The sequence below is a fragment of the Actinia tenebrosa genome, unplaced genomic scaffold, assembly GCF_029948245.1.
Source record: "Actinia tenebrosa isolate PJP-AT-01 unplaced genomic scaffold, QUT_ActTen_1.0 PGA_scaffold5__44_contigs__length_20552954, whole genome shotgun sequence".
Taxonomy (NCBI): domain Eukaryota; kingdom Metazoa; phylum Cnidaria; class Anthozoa; order Actiniaria; family Actiniidae; genus Actinia; species Actinia tenebrosa.
Window position 1 is genome coordinate 2,863,429 of NW_028292582.1, and position 25,063 is coordinate 2,888,491.

Here is a 25,063-nt window from a genome sequence, read left to right on the forward strand (position 1 = left end):
TCTTTTGCCTTGCTTGTTTTCATTTTGTTTGTTTGCTTGCTTGCTTGCTTGTTCACTTGTTCGTTTGTTTGTTTGTATACTTATTTGTTTGCTTGCTTGTTTACTTTTTGTTTGTTTGCTTGCTTATTCACTTGTTTGTTTGCTCGTTTACTTTTTGTATGTTTGCTTACTTGCTTGTATACATGTTTGTTTGTTTACCTTCTTGTTTATTCGTTTGTTTGCTTGTTTGTAATTCTGTCATTTTAAAAGACAACATTCTTGCACTTTAGTTAGGTGTATATTTGCGTCTTCAAGTTTGTCATTTCACTTGTTGAAAGGGTATCATATTCTGCATCAACAGGATTCTGCGCAGTGTTGGTCAGATCGGTAAAGCTCCAGTAACATGGCAAATAACGACTCTTAATGCATCTAGCTCGTCACCAGATGATACATTCAATGCTACGAGTGGACAAGTGGAATTTACCACGGGAGTGAAAAGCATTTTAGTCGTGATACAGGTATCGTTAATAACCACTTAGTATGAGTATAGTGTTAGTCCATTTCAAACAGAACGTACTTTTATTGAGCGCCTCATGTTGTTGGCGATATTAGCCATTACTCGAGTGAGTAAAAAAACTGGGTCGAGTTTGTATGCAGTGCACTTTGGGACTGTGGGACGAAATAAAAAAATAAAATAAAGCATTATTTTAAAAATAAAAACCCGGCATAATTATTATTACTGCAATGCCAATTCAACCCGGATTTTTGGCGGCGGCGGTGGCGGTGGCGGTGGCGATGGATAATAACGATAGTAAATTAATGAAAGAAAATTCCTAATTTTTATTTTCTTCACATTGTTGTTCTTATAGGTTAAGCAAGATTCCGTTTCAGAGGAATTCGCATCATATTTGTTTAAAATCAAAATCGATAATGGTGCCGACTTCGGTGGCCAGGAAACTCTCCAGTCAATCATCAATGTTGCCGCTAGTGACGATCCTTATGGAGTGTTCATATTTAACCCTCCTCTCATACGCAATGTCTCTGAGCACGACCATTACGTTAATCTCACAGTCACGCGAAAACAAGGACGCTTTGGCCATGTCGTTGTCAATTTCACGGTGACGTCATCTACAGCTACAGCTGGCAAGGACTACAAAGTATCTAGTTACTGTACGTATACAACAAATAGACTATTACCTTTGGGCGAAGCATTTTCCCATTCAAGTCCACGTGTCATTCCCTAGAGTATTATTTCTTTATGAAAAGTGTTTTTGTCACTCGGTAAAGATCTATATGTTAAGTGTATGCTACATCGAGTGAATATAACTGAGGCAGATTTTTTAATCTGCTTATACACTCGATGTAGCATACACTTAACATATTATTTCTTTGTTTAACGGTTGCACATGATAAGACACACGAATATGAATCCCACTCGAACAAGGAATCTTATTCACAAGAGAATGCCACGTGGTCTAAAATGGGTGTACGATACATTACGCCAAAGCCGCGATCCTTGTGTTGAAAATGATTAAACATGAGAGAGTTTAAATTCAAAAAGGTCTTTGAATTAATCAGCCTTATCATTTTTCTTGAATATTTTGAATGTCTTCGATTCGTGTTACTTGTGCTTTGTTTAACCATCGTGTCCTTTTTCTTTCAGCCATCAATTTTGCTGACAAAGATGAGAATAAACAAGTCTACATTAAGATTAAAAATGACAGCGAACCAGAACTAGAAGAAGAGCTATTGGTTCGACTCGAACACGTGACTCTTTTGCCAACTCGCCCCATGAATTATAGCATTTTTGGAGGCCTCAGACCAGATCAACCACCGAGGATTGGTACAAACAGAAGTGTGAAGATCACCATTGAAAAGAATGATAAAGCAAATGGGGTCATTCAGTTGACGGAATCGACCAAAGATGTTCGTGAAAAGGACAAACAGGTGGTGATAGAATTGGAACGTGTTGGTAAGTAGGAGACACCAAATGCTGATTTACACGGTAGGACTTTTTCTCACAACTGTCGTCCGCAACATGCTTACGCCAAGTTGTAGCAGCCATTTATAGTCCTAAGCAAGTTGTACGGTGTATTTAGACAAGAAGTTTGGGTTTCTCCGTATGTGGCGCGCGATGATTGTGAGGAAAATCGTACCGTGTAATTCGGCCTTAACATAGACTTGTTCAGTAGAGACGCGTTTAGTTATTACTCTTCCTTCCTTCCTTCCTTCCTTCCTTCCTTCCTTCCTTCCTTCCAATGAGCCCTATACCTTCAATTTGATCACAAGGGAATTTGACAATAAATATGTCAACTGACTTTCAGATAATGGTGCTACTGGGCCAGATAATTTCCCGACCCGGTCTATCACAGCGGCATTACCTTTGGCTTTCTTCTTTCGTTCATTTTCTCTTCCTCTTTGTGTTGTTAGGCCGTCTCCTTTTATCATCTTTCTTTCTTCTTCGTGTGCGTAAATAATTCTGATGATTCAAATAAAAGAGCTATTTTTTCCAGGTGGCGCCCTCGGGAGAGTCATGGTCCACTTTATCGTCCTCAACGGCACGGCTACTTTCGGCGAAGATTACAACCAATCAAAGGGCTCAGTTACGTTCGACGAAAACCAGACGACAGCCAACATAACCATTCCGATCATCGATGACTCGAAACCTGAGCACCGTGAAACGTTTTCAGTTTTGTTGGATTCAGTGTCAGGCGGAGCGGTCCTGGGCTCGATACGTTCGATTAACATCAACATCCTGACGAGCGATAATCCGTACGGTCTTGTGGGGTTTGTGAACAGTACTGATCTTCGACTGCCTAATCCTAATACCACACGAACCCTGAAGTTTGGTGTATCTAGAACAGATGGTTCACAGGGAGCTATATCGGTAGGTTATTTGGGGGGGGGGGGGGGGGGAATAATCCAATCAGCTATCGTATTCCCGTATTTGTAACGATCCAACACAATTGTTCACGAGACTTACAGAATTTTTATAATCATACAGCCATTGACCAGAGACCTAGCTAGACGTCTGAGTTTCTTGGTCCTTACTGATCAAATTGTCAACAGTCTCAACAAAAGTAGTTTTTTGACTTATAGAAGCCAAATACCCAGGTGTCTAGATTATGAAAACTGGGGTAAAACCTTTTGAAAATATCTAACGTGACGCCACTTGCTGCCTCATGCGAATCTCATTCATCAGCTGCATTACAAGTTTGCAATAGAAATCGTCCTGGCTGACAGCACATGGTGATGACCACCATTTGGAACAGATAATGAGATTCAAAGACTTTCATGAGCTGATTGAAACCCAGTAATATTTCACCCCTGTAGTTGCTGCTTCGATGCTACTCTGAACCCTACATGTGGGTTGTGTTTGTTTGATGTGCCGTTCTCTACCTCGCCACTCTAGTTTTCCTCCCAGACCGTAAAAATTAGCATGTGAGTTGAGTGTCCTTAGATGAGCTCTTACATGGAGTGGATTTTTTTTAGAAAGACATTGAAATCGATACCAAGAAACTTATACGGTACCTGTAGCGAGGAAAGACGAAGCTCATTTGTCTATTAAAGGGTCTTATTTATTTATATCCAGGTTAAGTGGCAAGTAATAAGTATAGAACCGACAAGTGAACCTTTGTCTGATGATTTTACCAGCTCTAGTTTTGATGGTCGTCTCAACTTTGCTGATGGTGAAGGATCCACCCAATACTTGGAGCTCAAACTTGATGCGTATACAGGTATGTGAAAATCTTGTTTGTTCGTAGAGATGGTTTATAAGCAGTGCTACGCTAAATAGCGGAAAGGAGAGAGAAAAAGAACAAAAAGAATGTAGAATGGGTGACGGACCGTTTTACCGACGAACAAACATTATGGCCGACTTGGCGCGTCTATCGGCCGACCGACCGACCGGCAAAGCGACCTACTGCCTACCTTTCCAATTCTGACATTCTGATGACTGAAAACCAGAAATCATAAATACCAGGCTTAAGTCGAGAGGTTTAAGACGTAGCCTGTGTGCAACCGAATACAAACCCTTGGTTACTTTGCAGGCTAGTGAAGAAGTCGAATATAAATCTACTATAAGTTACCGCCTCCCGGTTAGCTCATTTGGTTGGGTACCGGTCGAACTGAAAGCATGCAAAGGCACCTCTGGCAGCCGCTATACAGTCCATGTATGACACATCAGAGCACAGCTCTAACCAGTTTGAACGAATATTTATCAATTGGTTATATATTTTCATTTCGACAGAACCCGAGCCACAAGAAATCTTTCTTCTTTATTTGAGTGACATAACCGGTGGTGCTACACTTGACAATGTCCAATCCAACATCACCATCACCGTCCTCAAACATGGCTTCCCCAATGGCAAGTTCTCATTCAAAGATACTTCAGCGATGGTCGTTACCGAGCCTGACCTCAACCTTACTACTACTATTCCTCTAACGGTAGAAAGAACAGTAGGTGATCAAGGAGAAGTGAAGGTATGTGAGCTAACTGACTTGGCTATGACATTTCCTTTAGTCCTTTAAGTTTTTTAAAGGGAGTGAAAGCGGAGCAATGTTGAAACTAACTAAACGAGAATCGCCTCTTAGAGGTGGAAAGCTAGAGGACTGGTAAAAAAACACGTGGTGCGAAGGATCGTGCGGTAGCCTGCATTGCAGACCTTACTTGTTGGATCTTTACCCCCGTCCCCAGTCTCCGTCACAGAACCAACGAGGAACGCCTGCAATTTATAGACACAGACTATTGTACCATGAGCCTGTTAACAGATTACTATAAACTTCGAAGTAAAGCTAATTCGGTGTAAAAAAACTTTTTAAAAATGCTCAGAAGTAAAAGTACGGAATGTCAGTGAGAGATTGAATAACATAAAATCACTGATGTACATTTATTTTAATCAAAGCCACTTTAAAATAAAAAGAAAACATAATCTTGAATTAACATGTTTTTCTTCCTTAGTGAGGTATAAAAAGCTGTAAAAAAGTTTTCAAGTAGTGCATCTTTTTGTGCAATGTACGAGAAATGCTGTAAACTATCACGTGACTGCTTCCCGCCACTTGGATGACGCGTGACCCCACACGTGACATAATAGTAGTGTTATAAATAAATATGAACTAAACTAACTGATATAAAATTAATGTCATTTAATTTGAAATCTAATCTAATGCAGGATAATTCTGAAGACTCTTTCGTCGTAAATACAGAAAATAATATTAGTACACATCACTGTATCCGTTTCGTTGTGTATGTCTTGCTAATGCTCATATTAACATAACTGACTTGTGTTAAACCAAAAGAAAAGGAAAAGGAGAAAATTGAATGAGTATCAAAATAACTGGGGATAATAGCAGCAAATCTTTTGACTCAATCTTCCGTCAATTGAATAATTATTTTCTATCCTTTCATTCATTCATCTATCCATCCATCCGTCCTCCCTATCAATCATACAGTTATCCTGTCCGTCCGTCAGTCCGTCCGTCCATCCCTCCCTCCCTCCCTCCCTCCCTCCCTCCCTCCCTCCCTCCCTCCCTCCATCCCTCCCTCCATCCCTCCCTCCATCCATCCAACCATCCCTCCATCCCTCCCTCCCTCCATCCCTCCCTCCATCCCTCCATCCCTCCATCCTTCCATCCATCCATCCAACCATCCCTCCATCCCTCAATCCCTCCAACCACTCACCCATCTGTCCATTTATACGTCCTTCCATCCATCCCTTCCATCTATCCATCCATCCCTTTCTCTATCCCATAACTTCCATCCATCCATCTATCCACAATTATCCATCAATTTACCTGTCCAACCATTTATTTGTCAGTTAATTTACTTTCAGTGATCAATTCATTTGCAATCAAATTAAAAGTTATCTTTACCAATCACCCAGGTTTACTGGCGAACCATTGGCGCAGGTCCCGAGGATGTAGCTTCCACCTCAGGTTTCTTGACCTTCCCTCCAAATATAAAGGAGAGATTTCTTAACATCGAGATCAAGGGAGATGACAAACCAGAACTGAATGAGACATTTGTGGTCATGCTGTATAGAGTTGATGGCGGAGGAGACTTGATTCCTAGCAAGCAAAATATCACTATTACAATAAGGTTTGTATGATATATTCTGGGGTCGTATGTGTTTTTATAGCCACCATGTTGGATGAGCCAAATGCTGTCGTCTTCGGTTCATCCAACATGGCGGCCATTTTTTGCTGGCTTTTATTGTCATAAGCATTGATACACGCCAGGCACACCTTCAGCCCCTAGCAAGAACAGTTACTTGCTGAACAAAGACTTGCGTTAAATAATGCCTTTAACGTATACCTTGAAACTTGTCACCAGTCCCTTGCTTTTTTTGATAGTACCATATATGTTAATCTTCTAGAGCCAATGACGATCCTCATGGAGTATTCAAGCTTAAGTCAGGTGCTCAGGGGATACTTGTGTCTTCCTCATCAAGAAAATTAAACATTACAATTCAGCGTGACCGTGGAACCTTTGGTGACGTGACTATTGATTACAGTGTCACGTACTCCTCGTGGTATCCTGGCAATCTTGGTGGGTCAGTCACGGTTCCTGATGGTAAAACAGAGGTAACAAAAAATCTTATATTAATAAAGATTGATTTATAAAATATTAAATGATGGGTTTTTTGATGAGACTAGAAAGAAAGAGGAAAAGATTGGAATTGTTTTTTAATTCTGACCCCCCTCCCCTCCCCCCAAGGATGTTTTTGTTATAGACGATAGTCTGTATGTTGCTTACTTAATGATTTGCTTGTTAGGTGAGTACACACGTAGCGCTGTCAGCATTTCTAGCTGTCGGATCTTCTTTCAAGATTACACTGACTAAAGCACGATACACCAGCAGTCAAGGTAAGTGCTTCTTGAATATCATTCCTAATATAAGGCCGCGTTCGTCACTGCTTATACTCAATTATCGAAAAATGACAATGAATACGAAAACGAGACGAACGGTGACCTGTTTCTTGTGCTTTTGATTTTAAGACATCGCAGTATCTTCTATCTTCTCGGTGGACGTTATAAAAGCTTTCTGCTTCCTTTTCAATTTTTTCAGTTTAGTTTAAATTGAAAATATGTGACTCACCGTTCGTCTCGTTTCAATGTTAATTCTCATGATTTATTCAAGATGGCAGAGAAGCCGTGAAGTGGGCTATGGAGTAAATTATACCTCAAGGTGCATCATGATTGATATGATTATCCATCTGATATCTGATTGGTTTTTTATTTCACAGGTCTTGATTCAGCGTTCTTACGGCCACGGCTGTCGTCCACGGACTTCCAAGCAACCATTCCCGTACCAGAAACGGCAGCTAACGGGCTGTTCAGTTTTGCAGCCGGCTCAACAAGACTCACCGCAGCAAATGGTAAATGTTTATGTGATTCATTTTACATCGAACATGCAAGAATCGAATGATTACTCAGTCTCCATAACCAGAGGCCCATGAATAAAGCACTCAAAGCCAGATCGAAGTGGAATTTAGAAGTGGATTTTTTCAAAGGGAGCAAAACCTAACCGGAGATCCCGTAGAAAAAAAACCCTCAAATCACAGGAGAGAACTAACAAACAGCTCTACTCACACGACACCGAGCCCGGAAATCTAACCCGGGTCGCATCGCCACCCGTGTTTCCCGTATCGAATATTTATCAGGTTACTAGTGAAGACTTGTTTGAGATTCCTGTTATGATTGGTTCGTTTGATATTGTCAGTGCCGTACCGTGACCGGCGTGCGTCTTGAATTTTCACAGTCATTTCAAACATCTACGCTATCAGCATCAATTTCAAACTCTGCACATTGAAAGATTTCATTAGTTCAGTTAAGCAAATTTGATGGATTCTTCTTTCTCCTAGATAATCAAGTTTCATCGATCATGGTTGTACGTCAAGGTCTTTATGGTAGTGTGACTGTCACGTGGTCTATGGGCTACCCACCTGACTCTGCTCCACCGGGATATACCGCTGGTCGTATTGAACCAACGACTAATGACTTGGTTTTTACTCCAAACACGAGAAACATGACTTTCTCAGTAAAGGTACAGTGTCACTGTTCGACAATAGTTTTATTGAATTCCTAATGTGCTTGTTTACGTTTCTTTATGAAACTTTTGAATTTAATTGATATCTTGAAACAACCTCTGGCTTGTCAAAGTCAGGGCACGGCTAACTCACAGATCCAACCCTGAAACAACCTCTGGGCTGATCAAAGTCAGTGCATGGCTAACTCACAGATCGAACCCTGAAACAACCTCTGGGCTGATCAAAGTCAGAGCATGGCTAACTCACAGATTGAACCCTGAAACAACCTCTGGGCTGATCAAAGTCAGAGCATGGCTAACTCACAGATTGAACCCTGAAACAACCTCTGGCTTGTCAAAGTCAGACCACGACTAACTCACGGATCAAACCCTGAAACAACCTCTGGGCTGATCAAAGTCAGAGCACGGCTAAATCACAAATGGAACCATAAAACGAGCTCTGGGCTGACTTAAATCAAGGCAGATATCGATTTGGAATTGACCATGTTGGGGGTTTTGGATGTAGGAAAATCTTTCGATTTCAAAAAGACACTGGTTATTCTTTCAAACTTGCAATGGTATAACGACCTTTTTTAATCTTATTGTTGTTTTGGCCAGGCCATACCAAAAACCTCACCTACCAGTCCACTAGTGTACGCCATTCATCTACAATCAGCTACGTCATCTGTACCTGGAGGTGCCAATGTTACAACATCATTATCTAACCGTACCGCGGTCATTGAATACAGCGGTGTAGTTGAGTTTGCACCAGATTCTCGATCCCAAGTCGTCACCGAGGGTGGACAAGTAAGATCAATAGTCTTTTTTTTTACAATAACAGAGCGTATTCTCGCAATCTGATTGGCTAACAACTATGATCAATGAGAGGACAGACACATAGAATGACGAATCGCTCGTGCACGGAGCCAGTGCGCGCTTGAACTGTTTTCTTTTAAACTTTCTCCTTGTTTTTAGATGCTTTTTTAAAATTTTATTGTAAAAAAAATAAATCGCTCAGAAATCTTAATTGACTGTCCTCTTATTTAACATAGCTGACGTCATGTATTGGAAATCTGTGAGCGATTTGTTAATCTTTGCACTCGGTCGTGGACCGTATTTCATAACTACGCGATCACACCTTTAATTTTCCATCACAATCCAAATATCTTCATCTTGTTTCTGTTACAGGTGATGTTCAGGCTGGTTCGTTTGTTCAGCATCTTTGATAACATCAAAGTTCGTTACATGGCACAGGGTGTAACTGCCACGGTCGACATGGCCGATGGCGAATACACAAAGAACTTTACTGTACCATCACGTGATAATGACGTCGCTGAAAGAGACTATAGCTACTATATTAACATCACAGGAGTCACAGGCGGTAAGCAAGGGATTTCAATACTGCTATTCTAATTCATACTATACGAAGGATTTGCAGCCATCTGCTCCTGTGTCTGCTCCTATTTCCACTCTACAGCGCCCCTATATTCCCAAATGTCATTTTATATATATTCTCTTGGCTAGGCTTATTATATATACACCTAATTGAAAAAACGTTGTCGGGTTCAAAAAAAGGTTATATCATCAAAGCTAAGACCGAAGGGGAGCATGGGAAGACAAACAATTTCGCTAATTTCATGCGTATTGCAGTTTTCCCTTCCTGTGCACATTTTATGCATCATGGCCTTGGCATGTTGTTAATCTAGGTTGACCGACTTTGCTCTACTGTACATTTTTACATATCAATATACAAATACAATACACATTTCGGAGTACCCAAAATCCTTTCGGTCTTAGCTTCGATGATGACCTTCTTGAACCCGACTACGTTTTTCCAATTAGGTGTATACATTGCTGTTTATTTACTAGGTCATTCCCCTCGACTCGGCACCAACACTGCTGCTCTAGTCAACGTTAAAGACAACGACGACGCAAACGGAGTTTTCAGTTTCGAGCCCACTTCAATGAAAGTTCCAGAGAATGCAACATCCGGGAACACGCGGACAGTTGAACTGACCATTAAGCGCACAGGAGGCACTCTCGGAGCAGTATCGGTGATTGTTCGTACTGTGGGTGGTGGTGAACCTTGGGACAAAGACGTCAGTCCAAAGGAACTGAAAGATGAGCTGGCAAAAAGACCACAAGATGCTAATGCTACAGTTGGGAATGACTACAACAAGCTGGAGAACACGGTCAACTTTGATGTTAGTATCATGTCCTTCTTTGTGTTGTGGGATATATATATTGTCTATATCTATAGTATTTGAGAAGGAACTTAAACACCGGCGTGTTAAAAGAATTGCAAACTGACTGACGTTTTGTACGTTAGACCTTCTTTGGAGTAAAAAAAGAGGATATATTGTTTTAAGCCTTGGTTGGGGTTTAACAGCTTCAGGTTTTTGCGTTCCGTATCTTTGTTTTCGTTTTGGTATTTTCCTTTTCTTTTGAGGTCAGTTCTCCACTAAAGATATGAAGCGAGCAAACGTGACCGCAGTGTAAAATGTTCTCGTTTTCCTTTATACCCTTATATTATTCAAACTTGTGAAGGGCCTATGTTCCCAAAGGAGCGAAGAAGACTAGGCTTATGCATACTTGCGCGACTAACACAGCCCAAGACACCTGAATGGGTTTTTGGCTTCCGTCAATCAAAAACTACTAACTAAGGCGTTGGAAATTTAATAGAAATGTGAGAGAAATTTAACAGAAATTTGACATAAATTTGACCGAAATTTGACATAAATTTGACATAAATTACTATATCTAGGCGTCTGCATCTTGATAAAAAGAAGATAAATGAGTATAAATACTACAAATTGTTTCCTGGTATTATTGCTAAAACAAGAGACGTGTCTGTTTGTTTTCACAGAGTGCCTTCCCCTTCCCTGCCGGAGGACAAAGTAAAACCATTCAGTTAACGATCCTAGAAGATTCGGTGCCTGAACCAGACGAGAAGGTGTATTTATACCTTACTGGTGCTACTGGAGGAGCAAGGTTGTCAACGAGTAGTGACAACTTACAGGTAACTAGTGTATTTGTATACACACCTATTTCAAAAAACGTTGTCAGTCCAAGATCTGATATTGGCGACCTGAGCCTAAACGAAATTTTTGTGCTTTATCTAATTGTTAATATATATTTCATTTCAATTATCATTCAGTCCTGGGCAGTCGTAACCATCGAAGGGAATGATCTAATGAACGGCGAGATTGGCTTCATATCAGGATCTCAGTCAGCCACCATTGATGAAGATGGCGCTGCTACAGGTATTTACTCGTCAATACCTACAAACACTTGCACACTACAGATTGCAGGATAATGGTTGATTATTAGGAATTTAGGATTTGATTTCCATCGCTGGGTTTCAATCAGCTGATCAAAATTTTCAAATATCATTATCTGCTTCAAATGGTGGTCAAACACTGATCATCATCATGTGCTGTCATTCCCTGTTAACTAAGTCTCCCTTGTTGGCGATTCTTTACTTTGCCAATAATCGCCAACGAGGGAGACTCTACTAGCAGGGAAGTGCTATCAGCCAGAAAGAATTCTATTGTAAACTTTTGATTCAGCTGATAGACATTCTGCATGACCCAGTAATTCTGTTCCCTCAAGAGAACATGAACTAGTTCTAGAGCATTCACAAGTTCATATTCTCTTGGTTCCCTGTATGGTTTCATAGCCAAAGCATGGACTTCAAAGTCGGCATTCCTTTATAAGGAAGCGTAACAATATTCATATTTGCTAACAATCTCGTTACACATATTTGCTGTTCATCTCATATCGAAAGTCCATGATGATTTATCTTTTTTCGACAGCCACCTTGAAGCTCGAGAGAAGAGGAGCCAAATTTGGGAGAGTTACTGTAAGTAAAACCTTGTTTTTTCAAATTTGTTTTCTAAGATTAAAAGTACAATATTTCTCTTTATTCTTGTGTTCTAGTCCTATGCTTCCTTGGCCCGTTATTTTTATTATTATTCTCAGACAACCACTTATTTATGCTATCCATAATTCCTATGAGAAGGAACATGCAATAATTGCTGAAAAGAATGACAGAATTAACTGTCCTTTACCTTACATTAAGTGTTCGAAATTCAGCTCGCCCTTCCATTTCAGGTTTTACGAAAGATTATTTTTTAATTTACTTTACCCTTAGCTTGAAACTAATCTAGTCTACCCTTATGTCTCTACTTGTCTTTAATAAGCTCGCATGTCGACGTGGCTTCTTTACAACTGCCCCAAACAAGCTACTCTTACATTCATCTTGTGTGTGTTACGGTAGAAATAACCAGCACTCAGCATCAAGTGATACATCCACCCTTTCTCTTGACGTAAAACTGTGTCTGGAGTAGAGTGTCTAACTTCTATCTTGGCTGTGCAGAATCTGTTTTAAACATCTTATTGCTTTTTGTTTTTCACTTATCCTGTTTTGGTTGAAGGATACGTCTGTTCTTTGTACTACTTTTCTCTTTCATTCTCTCTTTCTTTCTCTCTTTCTTCAGGTCGCAAATTGCTTTTATTGCAATACTGTCAAGGTAGTGTGCAAAGTCCTTTCTCTTATCTTCTTACCTTTGTTCCTCCTATTCACTTTTGCTTTCTTTACTCCTTGCTTTCGATCTGTGAGCCATGCCCTGACTTAGAATAGCTTAGAGGTTGTTTCAGGGTTCAATAAGATTGGAAGTTTCAAAATTTCTCTGTTTCTCACTCTTTTACTCAATCATTCTTTGTTTTTCCTTTTCTTCCTGCTATATATATCGTTTGTGCTCTCGCATCCTTTGACTATCTAAGGTATAGACAGACATAACTTTGGTTTTCTTTTCTTCTTTTTCAATATAAACTTTTAAGCTTGAAACAAGAACAAAATGTCTTAGAACATTGCTTTGCCATGCACGGCTGCAGGCCTAACTGCACACACCGTCCGAGATCTGATATGGGCGATCTGAGACTAAGCGCAGTTTTTGTGCTTTGATGTTTTCTGACTGAAAAACGAAAAATCTCAAGGTTATGTTTTATATAGAGGTTTTGCACCACCACGTGACGGCAGCCATGTTAGATGGCAGGAACAATACAGTCGTTTTACATGAGAAAGAATTCAATTCCCAAGAGCAAAGGGATTTTATCGTTCTATCAATCTAACCACAGGAAGCCCAAGCAGTATTGTGGGATGGGCACGTGATGGTGCAAAACCGCTATTCCAATATAAAAGGAAACTACGTTTTTCTGCAGTAAATATATTACAATTTCCTCGGTTTCAGATTTTAAATCTCCGACCGAAAACGGTTTTGAAATCGGTATACAGAAGCTTTTTATTGAAGTTAAACGTTGGTATACGTTTATTATCAGGTGTTGTGGCGTGTTCGTGAACCAGACAAGCGCCCACAGGTAGAAGAATACCAGGGCACTGTGACCTTTGACCGTGATGTCATGGAACAAGACCTCGTGATAACGATAAAGAAGGATGACGTAAGTACAACTATGGAAGTACACTTTATTACATGCTCTGTTGCTAATAATCAACACTATATCTTTGGCGTTGGCTCGAGTAATTCAGTACCGCTCGAAAGCTGGATTTTCATTACTCCCTAAGTACAGTACCGCTTTTGTAAAGGTTAGGTTTAGTGCTATCGTTTGGATGACCAATCTATTGTTTTATAATCCAATCATGTAACTCGTTCCGAGCGGTACGGGCTGGCTCGTTGGCTTTGGTTACTCACAGTAATAGGCCTCTTTACCTTGGGCGTAATTTTCTTACATTTCAGATCATGTGTCATTCTCTTTTTTATCCATATTTATGTGGCTTATCATACAGAACCGTTAGACAAATAAATGATACCCTAGGGAATGACATGTGGTCTGATATTAAAAACATTAGGCCAAAGCTAAAAGGGGCTACTTGCAAGGAGTAATTGCGTACGTGTGTCTTCTTTTTTTCAGATACCTGAATTCAGATACTCTTTCCACGTTGACCTGGTGAAGCTCCAAAACTCCGTACAAGCCAGAATAATACCATCAGCCAGCTCAGCTGTTATTACTGTACTTGACAGTGACTACCCGTATGGTGTGATCGGCTTCTCATCCCAGGACCTGTAAGTTCCTCGTTCAAAGTCAAACGTGTGAGGCTCGGGCTTGATCGTGTTAAACTAATGAAACTCTTTTGCTTTCAGGTATAAACCAGTTAACCTTAAGACAACAGAGGTCACCTTAGAAGTCGTTCGTAGCTATGGCAACACGACTGACGTCACTGTGACGTATGGTACAGAGATGGTGCCTGAGAAATCCACCGAATCTGGCATCCCTACGTCACAAGCTGTTGTCAATCAAGACTATCAACAGCCAAGCACAAAGACATTGGGATTCAAACCAGGGGAGGTAAGTATCGAGCACACATAGTAGACCAAGAAACTAGGGCGAGTGGTGAGGAGATGGGGCTAGTGGTGAGAGACTGGGGCTACTGGTGAAGAGAATGGGGCTAGTAGTGAAGAAACTAGGGCGAGTGGTGAGGAGATGGGGCTACTGGTGAGAACAATAAACCTAGTGGTGAGAGACTGGGGCTAGAAACGAGGAGACTGCGGCTACTGGTGAAGAGACTGGGGCTGGTGGTGAAGAAACTGGGGCTGGTGGTGAAGAAACTGGGGCGAGTGGTGAAGAAACTGGGGCGAGTGATGAAGAAACTGGGGCGAGTGTTTAGAGACTTGGGCTGATGGTGAGAGACTTCGTCTATTGCTGGATATCTCTTTTTTATTGTATCTCATGATTCACAATGCCTACTGCCAGGCACATTAGTACCCTGCTTGTTGCGGTAGCGATTTCTAAGCCTAAAGTGTTGACAAGATTTTATTATTGTTTTAGTCGTGGGACAACAGAGGTGACGTAAGAGACATGCCATTATCACGCGAATATTTTCTAAAAATGTATATTATAAGTAAAGAAGTAAAAAAGCTAAAAATGCATCGAGACAGATAATAAAATGGCTAGACTCTAAACCATTCCCTCTTGGGACGAGTATATACCGTTACCGTGCCGTGCCATGTGTTTTTTCTTTACTTATATATATTACCTACGTTTCCACCAACAGACAAGAAAGACCATTAGTATTACCCTGACTCCTGAGACTCCTTCAGACAGTCGCTATCCAAAGGCATTCAGGATCAAGATCCTCAACGTCACCAACAAGGCTATGTAAGTATAATCCAATTGTATAGAACGGTCTGAACCCAGGTGAATTAATATTAATCGAAGTATTATGATCATCCGTGTGGATGTAGTCCTGAGAAGGACTGTTTGATGTGACTGACGTTTCGACAACCTGAGCGGAAGACATCTTCAGAGTCAAGTGAAGAATAAAAGTCAGATTGGTCATATTTATACTGCCAGTATAAATATGACCAATCTGACTTTTATTCTTCACTCTGAAGATGACTTCCGCTCAGGTTGTCGAAACGTTACTGGTCACATCAAATTGGCAGTATAAATATGACCAATCTGACTTTTATTCTTCACTTGACTCTGAAGATGACTTCCGCTCAGGTTGTCGAAACGTCAGTCACATCAAACAGTCCTTCTCAGGACTACATCCACCCGGATGATCATAATACTTCGATTAACATAAGTATGATCCATCAAATGTTGCTAGATGTTTATTAGTTTATAAAGTTTTAAATCTCAATATCTGCTCCAAATAGTGGTCCCACACTGACCACCATGTGCTGTCAACCAAAAAGAATTCTATTGAAATCTTGTGATTCAGCTGATTAATATTCTGCACGAGACAGGAAATGACGTCAAATGAATTTAAGCTTTCAATTTTCAATGATTTCTACTCTTATCTCGCCCTGTGTCAAAAATGCGTAACCAAAATTTAACTAGATGTCCTTCTTCCTTCAATCAAAATGATACTCAACTCAGGTCGTTGAAGATTTGATTGGTCGAAGGCAGGAAGCTTGATGTCTTGTAGGGTTCGCTTTATATTGAAAATGAGTATAACGTAGGTTCGTTCTTTTACGTATTTCCAGTATCAATAAGGAGACTAGTCGTGCTATGGTGATAATATCTAATGATGAAGATACAACGAGATTCCTTGCCCTCCGTGCCAGATCAAGACTACCTTTAAATGATGAACATATTAACGAGTAAGTAAACATGTTCTGCTGTGCTGTGCTGTGCTGCGCTGCGCTGTGCTGTGCTGTGCTGTGCTGTGCTGTGCTGTGCTGTGCTGTGCTGTGCTGTGCTGTGCTGTGCTGTGCTGTGCTGTGCTGTGCTGTGCTGTGCTGTGCTGTGCTGTGCTGTGCTGTGCTGTGGCTATGAGTAATGCTGTGCTATGAGCTATGCTGTGCTATGCGCTATTCTATGCCTTGCTATGCTTTGCTATCATATACTATACTGTGCTATGTGATGCTGTGCTGCGCTGCGCTGTGCAGTGCTTTACTTTGCTTTACTATACTATGCTAGGCTATGCTGTGTTGTCCTATGTCCTTCCCTGTACAACCTGTTCTATGCGGTGCTTTGCAATAAAAGAGAGGTCAACTAGTGGCCCGCCTAAGTTTATATTTCCCCTTGCTTTACTTGTTTTGTTCTCCTAGGATCCTGGCTGAATTGAAGATCTACGTGAAGAAACCTCTTGACAATGCCCGTTTGGCCCTCACTAAAGACACCATTAAAAATATTTTGGACTACAAGAAAAACAGGCCCCTGATGTTAGAGAGAAAGTAAGAAGCTGTCTTAGTTTTATCTCGATAAAGTTTTAACCTGATTTATAATTGTTATTTCTCCCTCCGTCCCTCCGTCCCTCCGTCCCTCCTGCCCTCCGTCCCTCCTGCCCTCCATCCCTCCTGCCCCCCATCCCTCCTGCCCTCCATCCCTCCGTCCCTCCTGTCCTCCGTCCCTCCTGCCCTCTGTCCCTCCTGCCCTCTGTCCCTCCTGCCCTCCGACCCTCCCTCCCTCCTGCCCTTCCTCCCTCCTGCCCTCCGTCTCTCCTGCCCTCCCTCCCTCCCTCCTTCAGTCCCTCCCTCTTGCCCTCTGTCCCTCCCTCCTTCCCTCCCTCCCCCCTCCCTCTGTCCCTCTCCCTCCCCATAGGTGCATTAATTAAAACCAAAGGGCTCCGTAAAAATCGCAAACTGCGCTGCTCTAAGCGTCATTATAAGCAGTCCATATATGAAGTCTCACACCAAATATCGTAAATCTAGCGCAATTCACCATCTATTGCGGTGCGTTTGATATGTCAGTCTCTTCATTTTGTACTTGCTTTTCTTCTACATTCATATAAATATGTTCTTAATTAATATATTTACTATATATTTGATTTTAAAAATATAATAACATAAATTCATATAATGTTATGTTTAGATTGCAAGATATCTCCAAGACAACGCTCATGGACATCTTTGACGAGCTTTTGACTCCTAGAAGCAACACGAGGTATGACATAAACAATAAACGTCCTCGCGAGATAACGACTACTGCGTATAGAAGCACGAAATATTTTTTTCAGTTAGAAGAACAATAGAAAACTGCTTAAGTTAGCGTTGTGCTTTCTGGTGATCCATCTCTGAATGGTTCATGAAAGTAATGTAATAACATTCCATTAGTTGTGCAAATCCTAGGCGCTCAATCTGTAGTAAGAGGGACCCATGTAATAACATTCCAATAGTTGCGCAAATCCTAGGCGCTCAATCTGTAGTAAGAGGGACCCATGTAATAGCATTCCATTAGTTGTGCAAATCCTAGGCTCAATCTGTAGTAAGAGGGACCCATGTAATAACATTCCATTAGTTGTGCAAATCCTAGGCGCTCAATCTGTAGTAAGAGGGACCCATGTAATAACATTCCATTAGTTGCGCAAATCCTAGGCTCAATCTGTAGTAAGAGGGACCCATGTAATAACATTCCATTAGTTGTGCAAGTCCTAGGCGCTCAATCTGTAGTAAGAGGGACCCATGTATTAGCATTCCATTAGTTGCGCAATTCCTCGATTCTAAAAAAGCCATTAAAAAAAGGCTGCGCCTAGGAGGAATAAAATGCGTTTGTGTATTGCGGATTTTTATTTTAACATTTGCTGTTTTCAAATCATCAGAGGTCGAGTGGATCTGGCGCCCATTTTTGAAATGTTTGCCTTTTCTTTGGCGTACGGGACATCCTGTCCAACAAAGGATTCGTTAGGATTGAAGGGGAAGTACGCTTACGCAACAGCCTACAGGAACCCTCCATCCATGCTGAATGGACTGCAGCTGAAATCAGTGTAAGTATTTAGAATGACATGCATGATACAGAAGTGAAGACGGTCTGCTAAGAATACGCAATGACGCAAGACTGAGATATACGGTGCTCGTTCTTTTGACATTGCTGCTCCTTCCTTATGAAACTCATTATCAGCAGCCATAAAGAACTATAAAAAATTTGATTCATCTAAAAAAATATTGGATGATGATGACCATGATGGTGATGATGATAAAGATGATGATGATGTTGTGATGAGGCTGGTGATAGGCGTGATGATGATGGTGGTGGTGATGGTTATGTTGGCGATGGTGATGATGATGATGGTGGTGATGGTGATGATGATGATGGTGATATGGGTGCTGGTGAAGATGGTATTATATTGATGATGATATATACGCAAAGTCCTTTCACAAACACTCCTCTGGCCTTGTTACAACAGAAGTGTATTCCTGATATACCCATACATTTTTTCACTGTAGGACCGGCAAGCATTACTTCTCCTACCCTTCCAACTTGTACATCGGCGTTGATTCCAGTCAAAGCGCTCAGTGCAATGATGTGCACTTTATCGAGTACCATAGCTCACATTGGTTTAACGGTGCCGTGCTTAACGACAAGGTAATTTTTACCGTTACCATGGCAATGTCGAATTGTCTTGTTGCCACCAAAGAGGCTTTGATGGGAAAACGCATATTTATTATGATGTTTACTAGGCTACTGAAGGACCTTTTCTTGTTTCGTTGAAGACTAAATGCCTTTATGAAATACTGCATGATCCCCCCCCCCCCCATCCCCACCTCCCCCAAAATCAAACACTTGTCCAAATTTTGCGCCCGCGTTTCTTAATAAATTATTTTCCAAATAACTAGCCACTTAGAATGAATATGCGAGTTGATATCTTTGTGATAAGGTGGAGGGATGTTAAACGTTATCTTCTGTATTTTAATTGTTTCATTTTCTGTTCATAGGTGCTTTCCACCTCGTTAAATGACACCTCAGCCGTGAGCAAATCGAAAAACCCCAACACATATGTAATCTACTCCAACAACAAACGTGTCACGCCCAAAGGAGCCAAGTAAGGGGAGAAAAAAATAGACCTCTTCGGCTCTGACGTAATGTTTTCCCATTTCAGACCACATGTCATTCCCTAGAGTATCATTTCTTCGTTTAAGGTTTACGCTCGGTTGCACATGAGAAGGCACATGAATATGGATACAGCTCAAACAAAGAATCTTATTCTCAAGGGAATGACGTGGTCTGAAATGGGAAAACATTACCCTAAGCCGAAGAGGTCTATTCAGTCACTGACATCTCGCTTAACTTATCACATGCAGATTTATAACAAATGGAAATTAGAAATACTAAAATTGGCTGTTCCTAGGTGTCGCAGTTTATGCATTAACAGACAAATGCGTATATTCTAAGCCTTCGCATTATATTATGAGCATAGAAAACCTAAAACATGCATTGCTCGCTATATACAGCCATTGCGCATGCGTATCTCCACCTATTTTGCGCATGCGCATCTACTTCCGTCTCTATTCTCAGCAAATTATTAACGATACGTCATTAATGAACTGTGTTTGTATTCATAGATGTGTGTATTGGGACTTTACCAAGTCAGAATGGTCTACAGCTGGTTGCAGCGTGAAGGTAAATTAAACGTTTTGACAGCAGCGCGTCAATAAGCGTTCATGAGACTATGGACGACGAATGGCTCTCAAAACAGCTGTTGACGTCGCGACGTTCTGTACAGGACATTTATGAACCCTCTAAACCACAATCCCGAATTATGATTCAACGACGGAATTCAAATGTAGATTAAAAAAGATATCTACATTTCATGAGTTTCCTTGGCAGAATCTTGGTAGACTTTGAGTTCGTTTTGATGATCAAATTAGCTGGAAGCTCTTGTAGGAAAGGAAAAAAGAAACAAAGGGATTGGCCAGGAAGAATACCTGGAAAAGAAACGCTCGTGCAGATAGTTTTCACATTCATACTTAGCTTTAGTAACTAAGTGCAACTGGTATCGTTGGTATTTTCAGACTGATAAAGAAGACTTCGTCGAGTGTCAGTGTAACCACATGTCGAACTTTGCTGCTCAAGGACAAAGTGATGACCGCGTTGGATATTCTACTTATTTCTTTGTTGCTTGTTTTGTCTGTATGGTAAGTACATTGAATTGTTATCAAATCAAGCAGCATGGTCGAGTGGTCATAGCGGCGATCTCGCAATCCGGTGGTACTGAGTTGGAGTCCCGCTGTAGCCACTAGCTGAGACTGTATTTGTCCTGGGTTCTGATTAGTTCAAACTCAGTTTCTCGACCATGCTTGTAAATAGCCAACTGGTTTGCCTCCTTGCCAGTTGGGATTCTTAAAACACTTTATGTTTCCTTGATTATTTCTTCATTTTCAGTTTCATTTCAGTGTCCCCAATTAGTTACATGAATTAAATACATCGACACTTAAATAAAGTTATTTATTTATTATTATTATTTATCAAATGAGAAGTTTGTGTACTGTTCTTGGTACATAGTACAGTGAAGACCGACTCGAACCTTGAACACCTCGATCAAGATTGAAGTCACTTTTTTAAAATACATACTGTAAATCATCCCATAAGCCAATCGATTGGAAATAAAACTTATTTTGATCACTCTGTATTTTAAAACTCAATGCTTAATTTTAGAGGGTTTGAATCAATCGAAAGGTCAGTAAATAATAACCTGTAAAACAAATTCGGTTTTGCGGACAATCATTGGAGAACATCTTTAATTTCTCCGGCTGTATATAACCTGCGAGCTCCAAATAAAACATTTCGTCGACTTTGGAGCTCTGGCTACCTGCGCATGTAGATAGTTTTCTGCTATCGTGCAGGATGGAAGAGGATGACGGCAGATTTGGATGTAGACTGTACACCATCCAAAGCCATGTTGTTGGACACAGGCCAAGTGTTTACGGTTCGAGTGTCCTCACTGTAGGCCTTTGGTTATTACAGATGTGCTACCGAAATTCCATCACAATTCAAAATAGTTCTTACTACAATACTACAAGGGTCAGTTTATTACAAACAGCCCTTACTTAACGGAACATCTGTTTTGAAAAAGTAAAGTAAAATGAAGTAAAATAAAATAAAATTTATGGCGATAAGTTTACTCGACGTTGTCATTATCAAGAGTAAATAATAGCAATCAAATGTAAATACATCAAAAAAAAAAAAACAAAAAAAAATAGAAAAACAATTTAAGGATGGTTCCAAGTAAAAGAAAAGAAATGAAAACTGGAAGAACCAAAAGCATCGACAAGCTCGTCAAACCACAATCTTGACCTATGTTTGCGCATGCGCCCATTTAAACTTCTTGATGAATAATCCAGTGTCTTTGAACTTCGAATTGTTTGATTTTCTTTGTTCCAGGGTGCATTTGCTTTCGCTCTGTTATCCCACCACGCATGTTCAGTGGATAACCTCTTCTCGGCCAAGCTGTTGATGCACATGTTCTTTGCATGTATGGCTGCTCAGGTTAGTATGACGTCATTATGATATATGTCCTTGCATAGAATAGGCCTTCTCTAGGTGATCTATAAATATGATGCATTGTGGTCTAGCTTGGGTACAAACGCCATATAACACACGATGAACAAGAGATGTCGTACCTAATGTTGTGCCATCATGTTCGCTATCTCTAAAATGGTATATGAAAAACAGGAAAGGTGATTATCAAACTTAGTTCTTTTAGGGTCTCATGTACAGGAATTCGTACCAGTTGAATGGTATGTTTAGTACATGAATGATTGAGCATGGAAGGAAGTGCTTGCCCTCCACTGAAGGCCTTGGTAATAAGATTCGTTCAGCTGGTTGATACCAAGTAATGGACCTTTACTTGATGGCAGCCATGACAGGAGGCAGGAACAATTGAATCTGGTCTAGTCTGATTTACATAAGAAAGAATTCAGTTTCCCAGGGGAGAAAGACTACTGTCACACCAACTCCATGCCTCCTGTCATGGCTGCCACCACGTGATAGTGCAAATACTCTATAGAATCTGGTTGATGGCAGTGTTTGCCTGTCAATATAGGCTGGCAATGAGATTTATTCAGCTGATTAATACAATTGAGGTTCCTCAGTAACTAGTTTGTATTCATGTTCTGTTGACAGCTGATTTATGTAGTTGGTGTGAGATTCATTCAGCTGATTGATACAATTGATGTTCCCTAGTAACTAGTTTTGTTTTCATGTTCTGTTTACAGCTGATGTATGTTGTTGGTGCATACGTAAGCTCTAGTCAGGCGGTCATCACAGAAGATCCTCCTGTACGGTGCTCTGTTCTGGGAATGTTCATTCATTACTTCTTCCTCTGCCAGTTCTCATGGATGTTCATTCAGGTAAAGTCATTTTCTAAATAATTATTAATTGGGACAACTGTAAGAATACTTGAACTTGATTGCAGCTCCTTGATTGAGGTTAACTTTTTTTAATCGACTTTCTTCAAAGTTTTTTTTCTCGATTAAGCACATACATTTTTTTACACACAAAATTTGATGGTTTTGTCCTCTTGAAGTTCAAAGCGTGTATGGTTCCTCAATAAAATTTTGAAGGTTTTTTCTACGGTTTTGGTGCGCTCGCACATCGTGGGCTCAGATCGCATTTCAAAAATTATGCAGTCACCTTAAAGCCCCGTTTACACTGGCGATTTTTGCTGCGATTTTTGTGGCAATTTTCGGAAATATGAAATCTTTTGTCTCATCCTTCGAAAGAGACATTCGTCTAGGAAAATCTTGGTACTCTGAAAAAAACTTTACAAGTAAATTCTTTACCATTATTTATTATGGACAAAATCGCAAAAAAAATCGCAGCAAAAATCGCCGCAAAAATCACTAGTGTAAGCGGGGCTTTAAATAATCATTTCTCTGTTTCAGGGATGGAATCTGTGGCGTATTCTTGTTCTTAACGACGAACACACCGACAGGAAATACGTACTGTTCTTCGTACTTGGATGGGGTAAGAAAAATAAAGATTTTCATATCTAATATTTAAACGGTTACTTCAACTTTAAGTTTGACAATAAAGATTTTATCGTATTTTATCAAGAAAACATAAATGATAGAGGGAAACTTCTTCAATAACGCGCGCGCCATGTAAATCACCAGTTGGGCTATTTTTAGTAACCGAATGCAGTTAGATTTCGCCTTACCCTACTCCAGTGCGTCATCAACTTGGCAAGCGCACTCTTTCCGTTTCGTTTTTAGTGATCAAAACAATGAGAAGTTTATTAAGAAGTCTCCCTCTCTTATTTATGCTCTCTCAATTTTATTAACTTGGCCAAGAATAAACAATATTATAGATCCATACTCATGCTAGGTTTCTTAGTGTTACAATATTAGCTTACGCAGTTGTAATTAGATACTTAGAGAAGTGATTGTTTGATTAAAGAGGCATAACTATTTCCCCACGAACACGTCTTGAAACATGGTGTCAGAAATAAATTGGAAATAACGCTTCCAAAGTAGCTGAAAAAACCGTCAAGTTCCTACTGCCGAGGCATTGAAGAAGTAATATGTCAAGTAAGGAGGAAGCTTCGACCAGCAGCGGTCCACGAGGACCAATATTCACGTCGCATTTTCCGGTACCAACGCCGATGAATACCAAAGGAGATCAAGTAAACAATTGGGACTTCTTTAAACAACAGTGGGAGGACTACGAAGTCGCAACCGGACTGTACCAGCAAGACCCAAAGATACGACTAGCAACGTTTCGCTCTGTAATGGGGAAGGAATGTCTGCAAATATTCCTTAATCTCAAGTTAAGTGACGAAGAAAAGAACGACGTAAACACATGCTTAAACGCGCTAGAAGCCTACTTCAAACCAAAGCGCAACGTGGTGTACGAACGATATCTGTTCAACAGCTGTACTCAAGGCCCAGAAGAAACCGTAGATAGCTACGTAAATCGCCTTAGAAAATGCGCTTCATCATGTCAGTTTGGTCCGTTAACGGAAGAGCTTATCAGGGATCGACTCGTTCTTGGTATACGAGAACACGCAACAAAACTACGTCTTTTAAAAGAGGACAGTCTAGATCTCAACAAAGCCCTCAACATTTGCCGCTCAAGTGAATTAGCTAGCAGTCAGTTAAAAGCCATGAGTCTAGTGGATAAGACAAATAACGAAGAAATCAATGAAATACGAGAACGGAAGCCTAAATCTCCAAGCAAGCCAAGTGACAAGTACAACAACAGACGTTCCCACAGAACGCCAAGCGAGGACAGTAAACGAACTACAAGTCGACGAACGAGCAGTTACAAGTGCTACCGCTGTGGTGGTTCTCAGAAACACAAGTTAGAAGACTGCCCCGCCTATGGCCGTGAATGCAAAACGTGCAAGAAACAAAACCATTTCGCGTCTGTGTGTAAATCGAGGTCAAGCAATGTCAAAGTGATGACAGCTGAATCAGGAGAATCAGAAGAAGGAGAATACTCATCCGACGAATTCACGTTGAAGATTGAAGAAGTTGGTTCGGTGAAAACGAAGGGCAAGCAGCTTTTTGCAAAGCTTGAGTTTATGAACACCAATTCCAGTTATAAAACGGATTTGGACTGCCAACTAGACACAGGAGCGACCTGTAACGTAATCAGCCACAAGGATGTAGCAATCATCAACCAAGACGGTAATCCGACGCTCAAGCAAAGCAATGTCAAACTACGATTGTTTGATGGATCAGTCATGGAAACATTAGGTGAAGTGACACTTAAGGTCAACGAAAAACATTGCTTCAAATTTCAGGTTGTCAACGGAAACCACAAACCAATTTTATCAGCCGAGACATGCCAACAATTAGATCTAATCAAGTT

General features: G+C 40.6%; 1 protein-coding gene across 1 annotated transcript in view; it reads left to right on the forward strand.

Moving 5' to 3' along the window:
- The window catches only part of LOC116289208 (adhesion G protein-coupled receptor V1), a gene marked incomplete at its 5' end in the record, with an annotated part of 81,044 nt that overhangs the window by 47,497 nt on the left and 8,484 nt on the right, over window positions 1–25,063 (forward strand). The window contains 32 exons of the mRNA XM_089038007.1: window positions 341–497; window positions 849–1,149; window positions 1,643–1,951; window positions 2,493–2,866; window positions 3,572–3,716; window positions 4,229–4,461; window positions 5,862–6,076; window positions 6,354–6,561; window positions 6,753–6,843; window positions 7,224–7,355; window positions 7,842–8,023; window positions 8,624–8,812; window positions 9,194–9,386; window positions 9,875–10,209; window positions 10,872–11,024; window positions 11,163–11,268; window positions 11,821–11,867; window positions 13,346–13,465; window positions 13,937–14,088; window positions 14,167–14,371; window positions 15,078–15,181; window positions 16,015–16,131; window positions 16,582–16,707; window positions 17,345–17,416; window positions 18,072–18,236; window positions 18,697–18,835; window positions 19,186–19,292; window positions 19,813–19,870; window positions 20,263–20,385; window positions 21,632–21,736; window positions 22,465–22,599; window positions 23,134–23,215. Of these exons, the coding sequence (XP_088894133.1) occupies window positions 341–497; window positions 849–1,149; window positions 1,643–1,951; window positions 2,493–2,866; window positions 3,572–3,716; window positions 4,229–4,461; window positions 5,862–6,076; window positions 6,354–6,561; window positions 6,753–6,843; window positions 7,224–7,355; window positions 7,842–8,023; window positions 8,624–8,812; window positions 9,194–9,386; window positions 9,875–10,209; window positions 10,872–11,024; window positions 11,163–11,268; window positions 11,821–11,867; window positions 13,346–13,465; window positions 13,937–14,088; window positions 14,167–14,371; window positions 15,078–15,181; window positions 16,015–16,131; window positions 16,582–16,707; window positions 17,345–17,416; window positions 18,072–18,236; window positions 18,697–18,835; window positions 19,186–19,292; window positions 19,813–19,870; window positions 20,263–20,385; window positions 21,632–21,736; window positions 22,465–22,599; window positions 23,134–23,215 (5,180 nt within the window). The remainder of the gene's footprint in view (window positions 1–340; window positions 498–848; window positions 1,150–1,642; window positions 1,952–2,492; window positions 2,867–3,571; window positions 3,717–4,228; window positions 4,462–5,861; window positions 6,077–6,353; window positions 6,562–6,752; window positions 6,844–7,223; window positions 7,356–7,841; window positions 8,024–8,623; window positions 8,813–9,193; window positions 9,387–9,874; window positions 10,210–10,871; window positions 11,025–11,162; window positions 11,269–11,820; window positions 11,868–13,345; window positions 13,466–13,936; window positions 14,089–14,166; window positions 14,372–15,077; window positions 15,182–16,014; window positions 16,132–16,581; window positions 16,708–17,344; window positions 17,417–18,071; window positions 18,237–18,696; window positions 18,836–19,185; window positions 19,293–19,812; window positions 19,871–20,262; window positions 20,386–21,631; window positions 21,737–22,464; window positions 22,600–23,133; window positions 23,216–25,063) is intronic.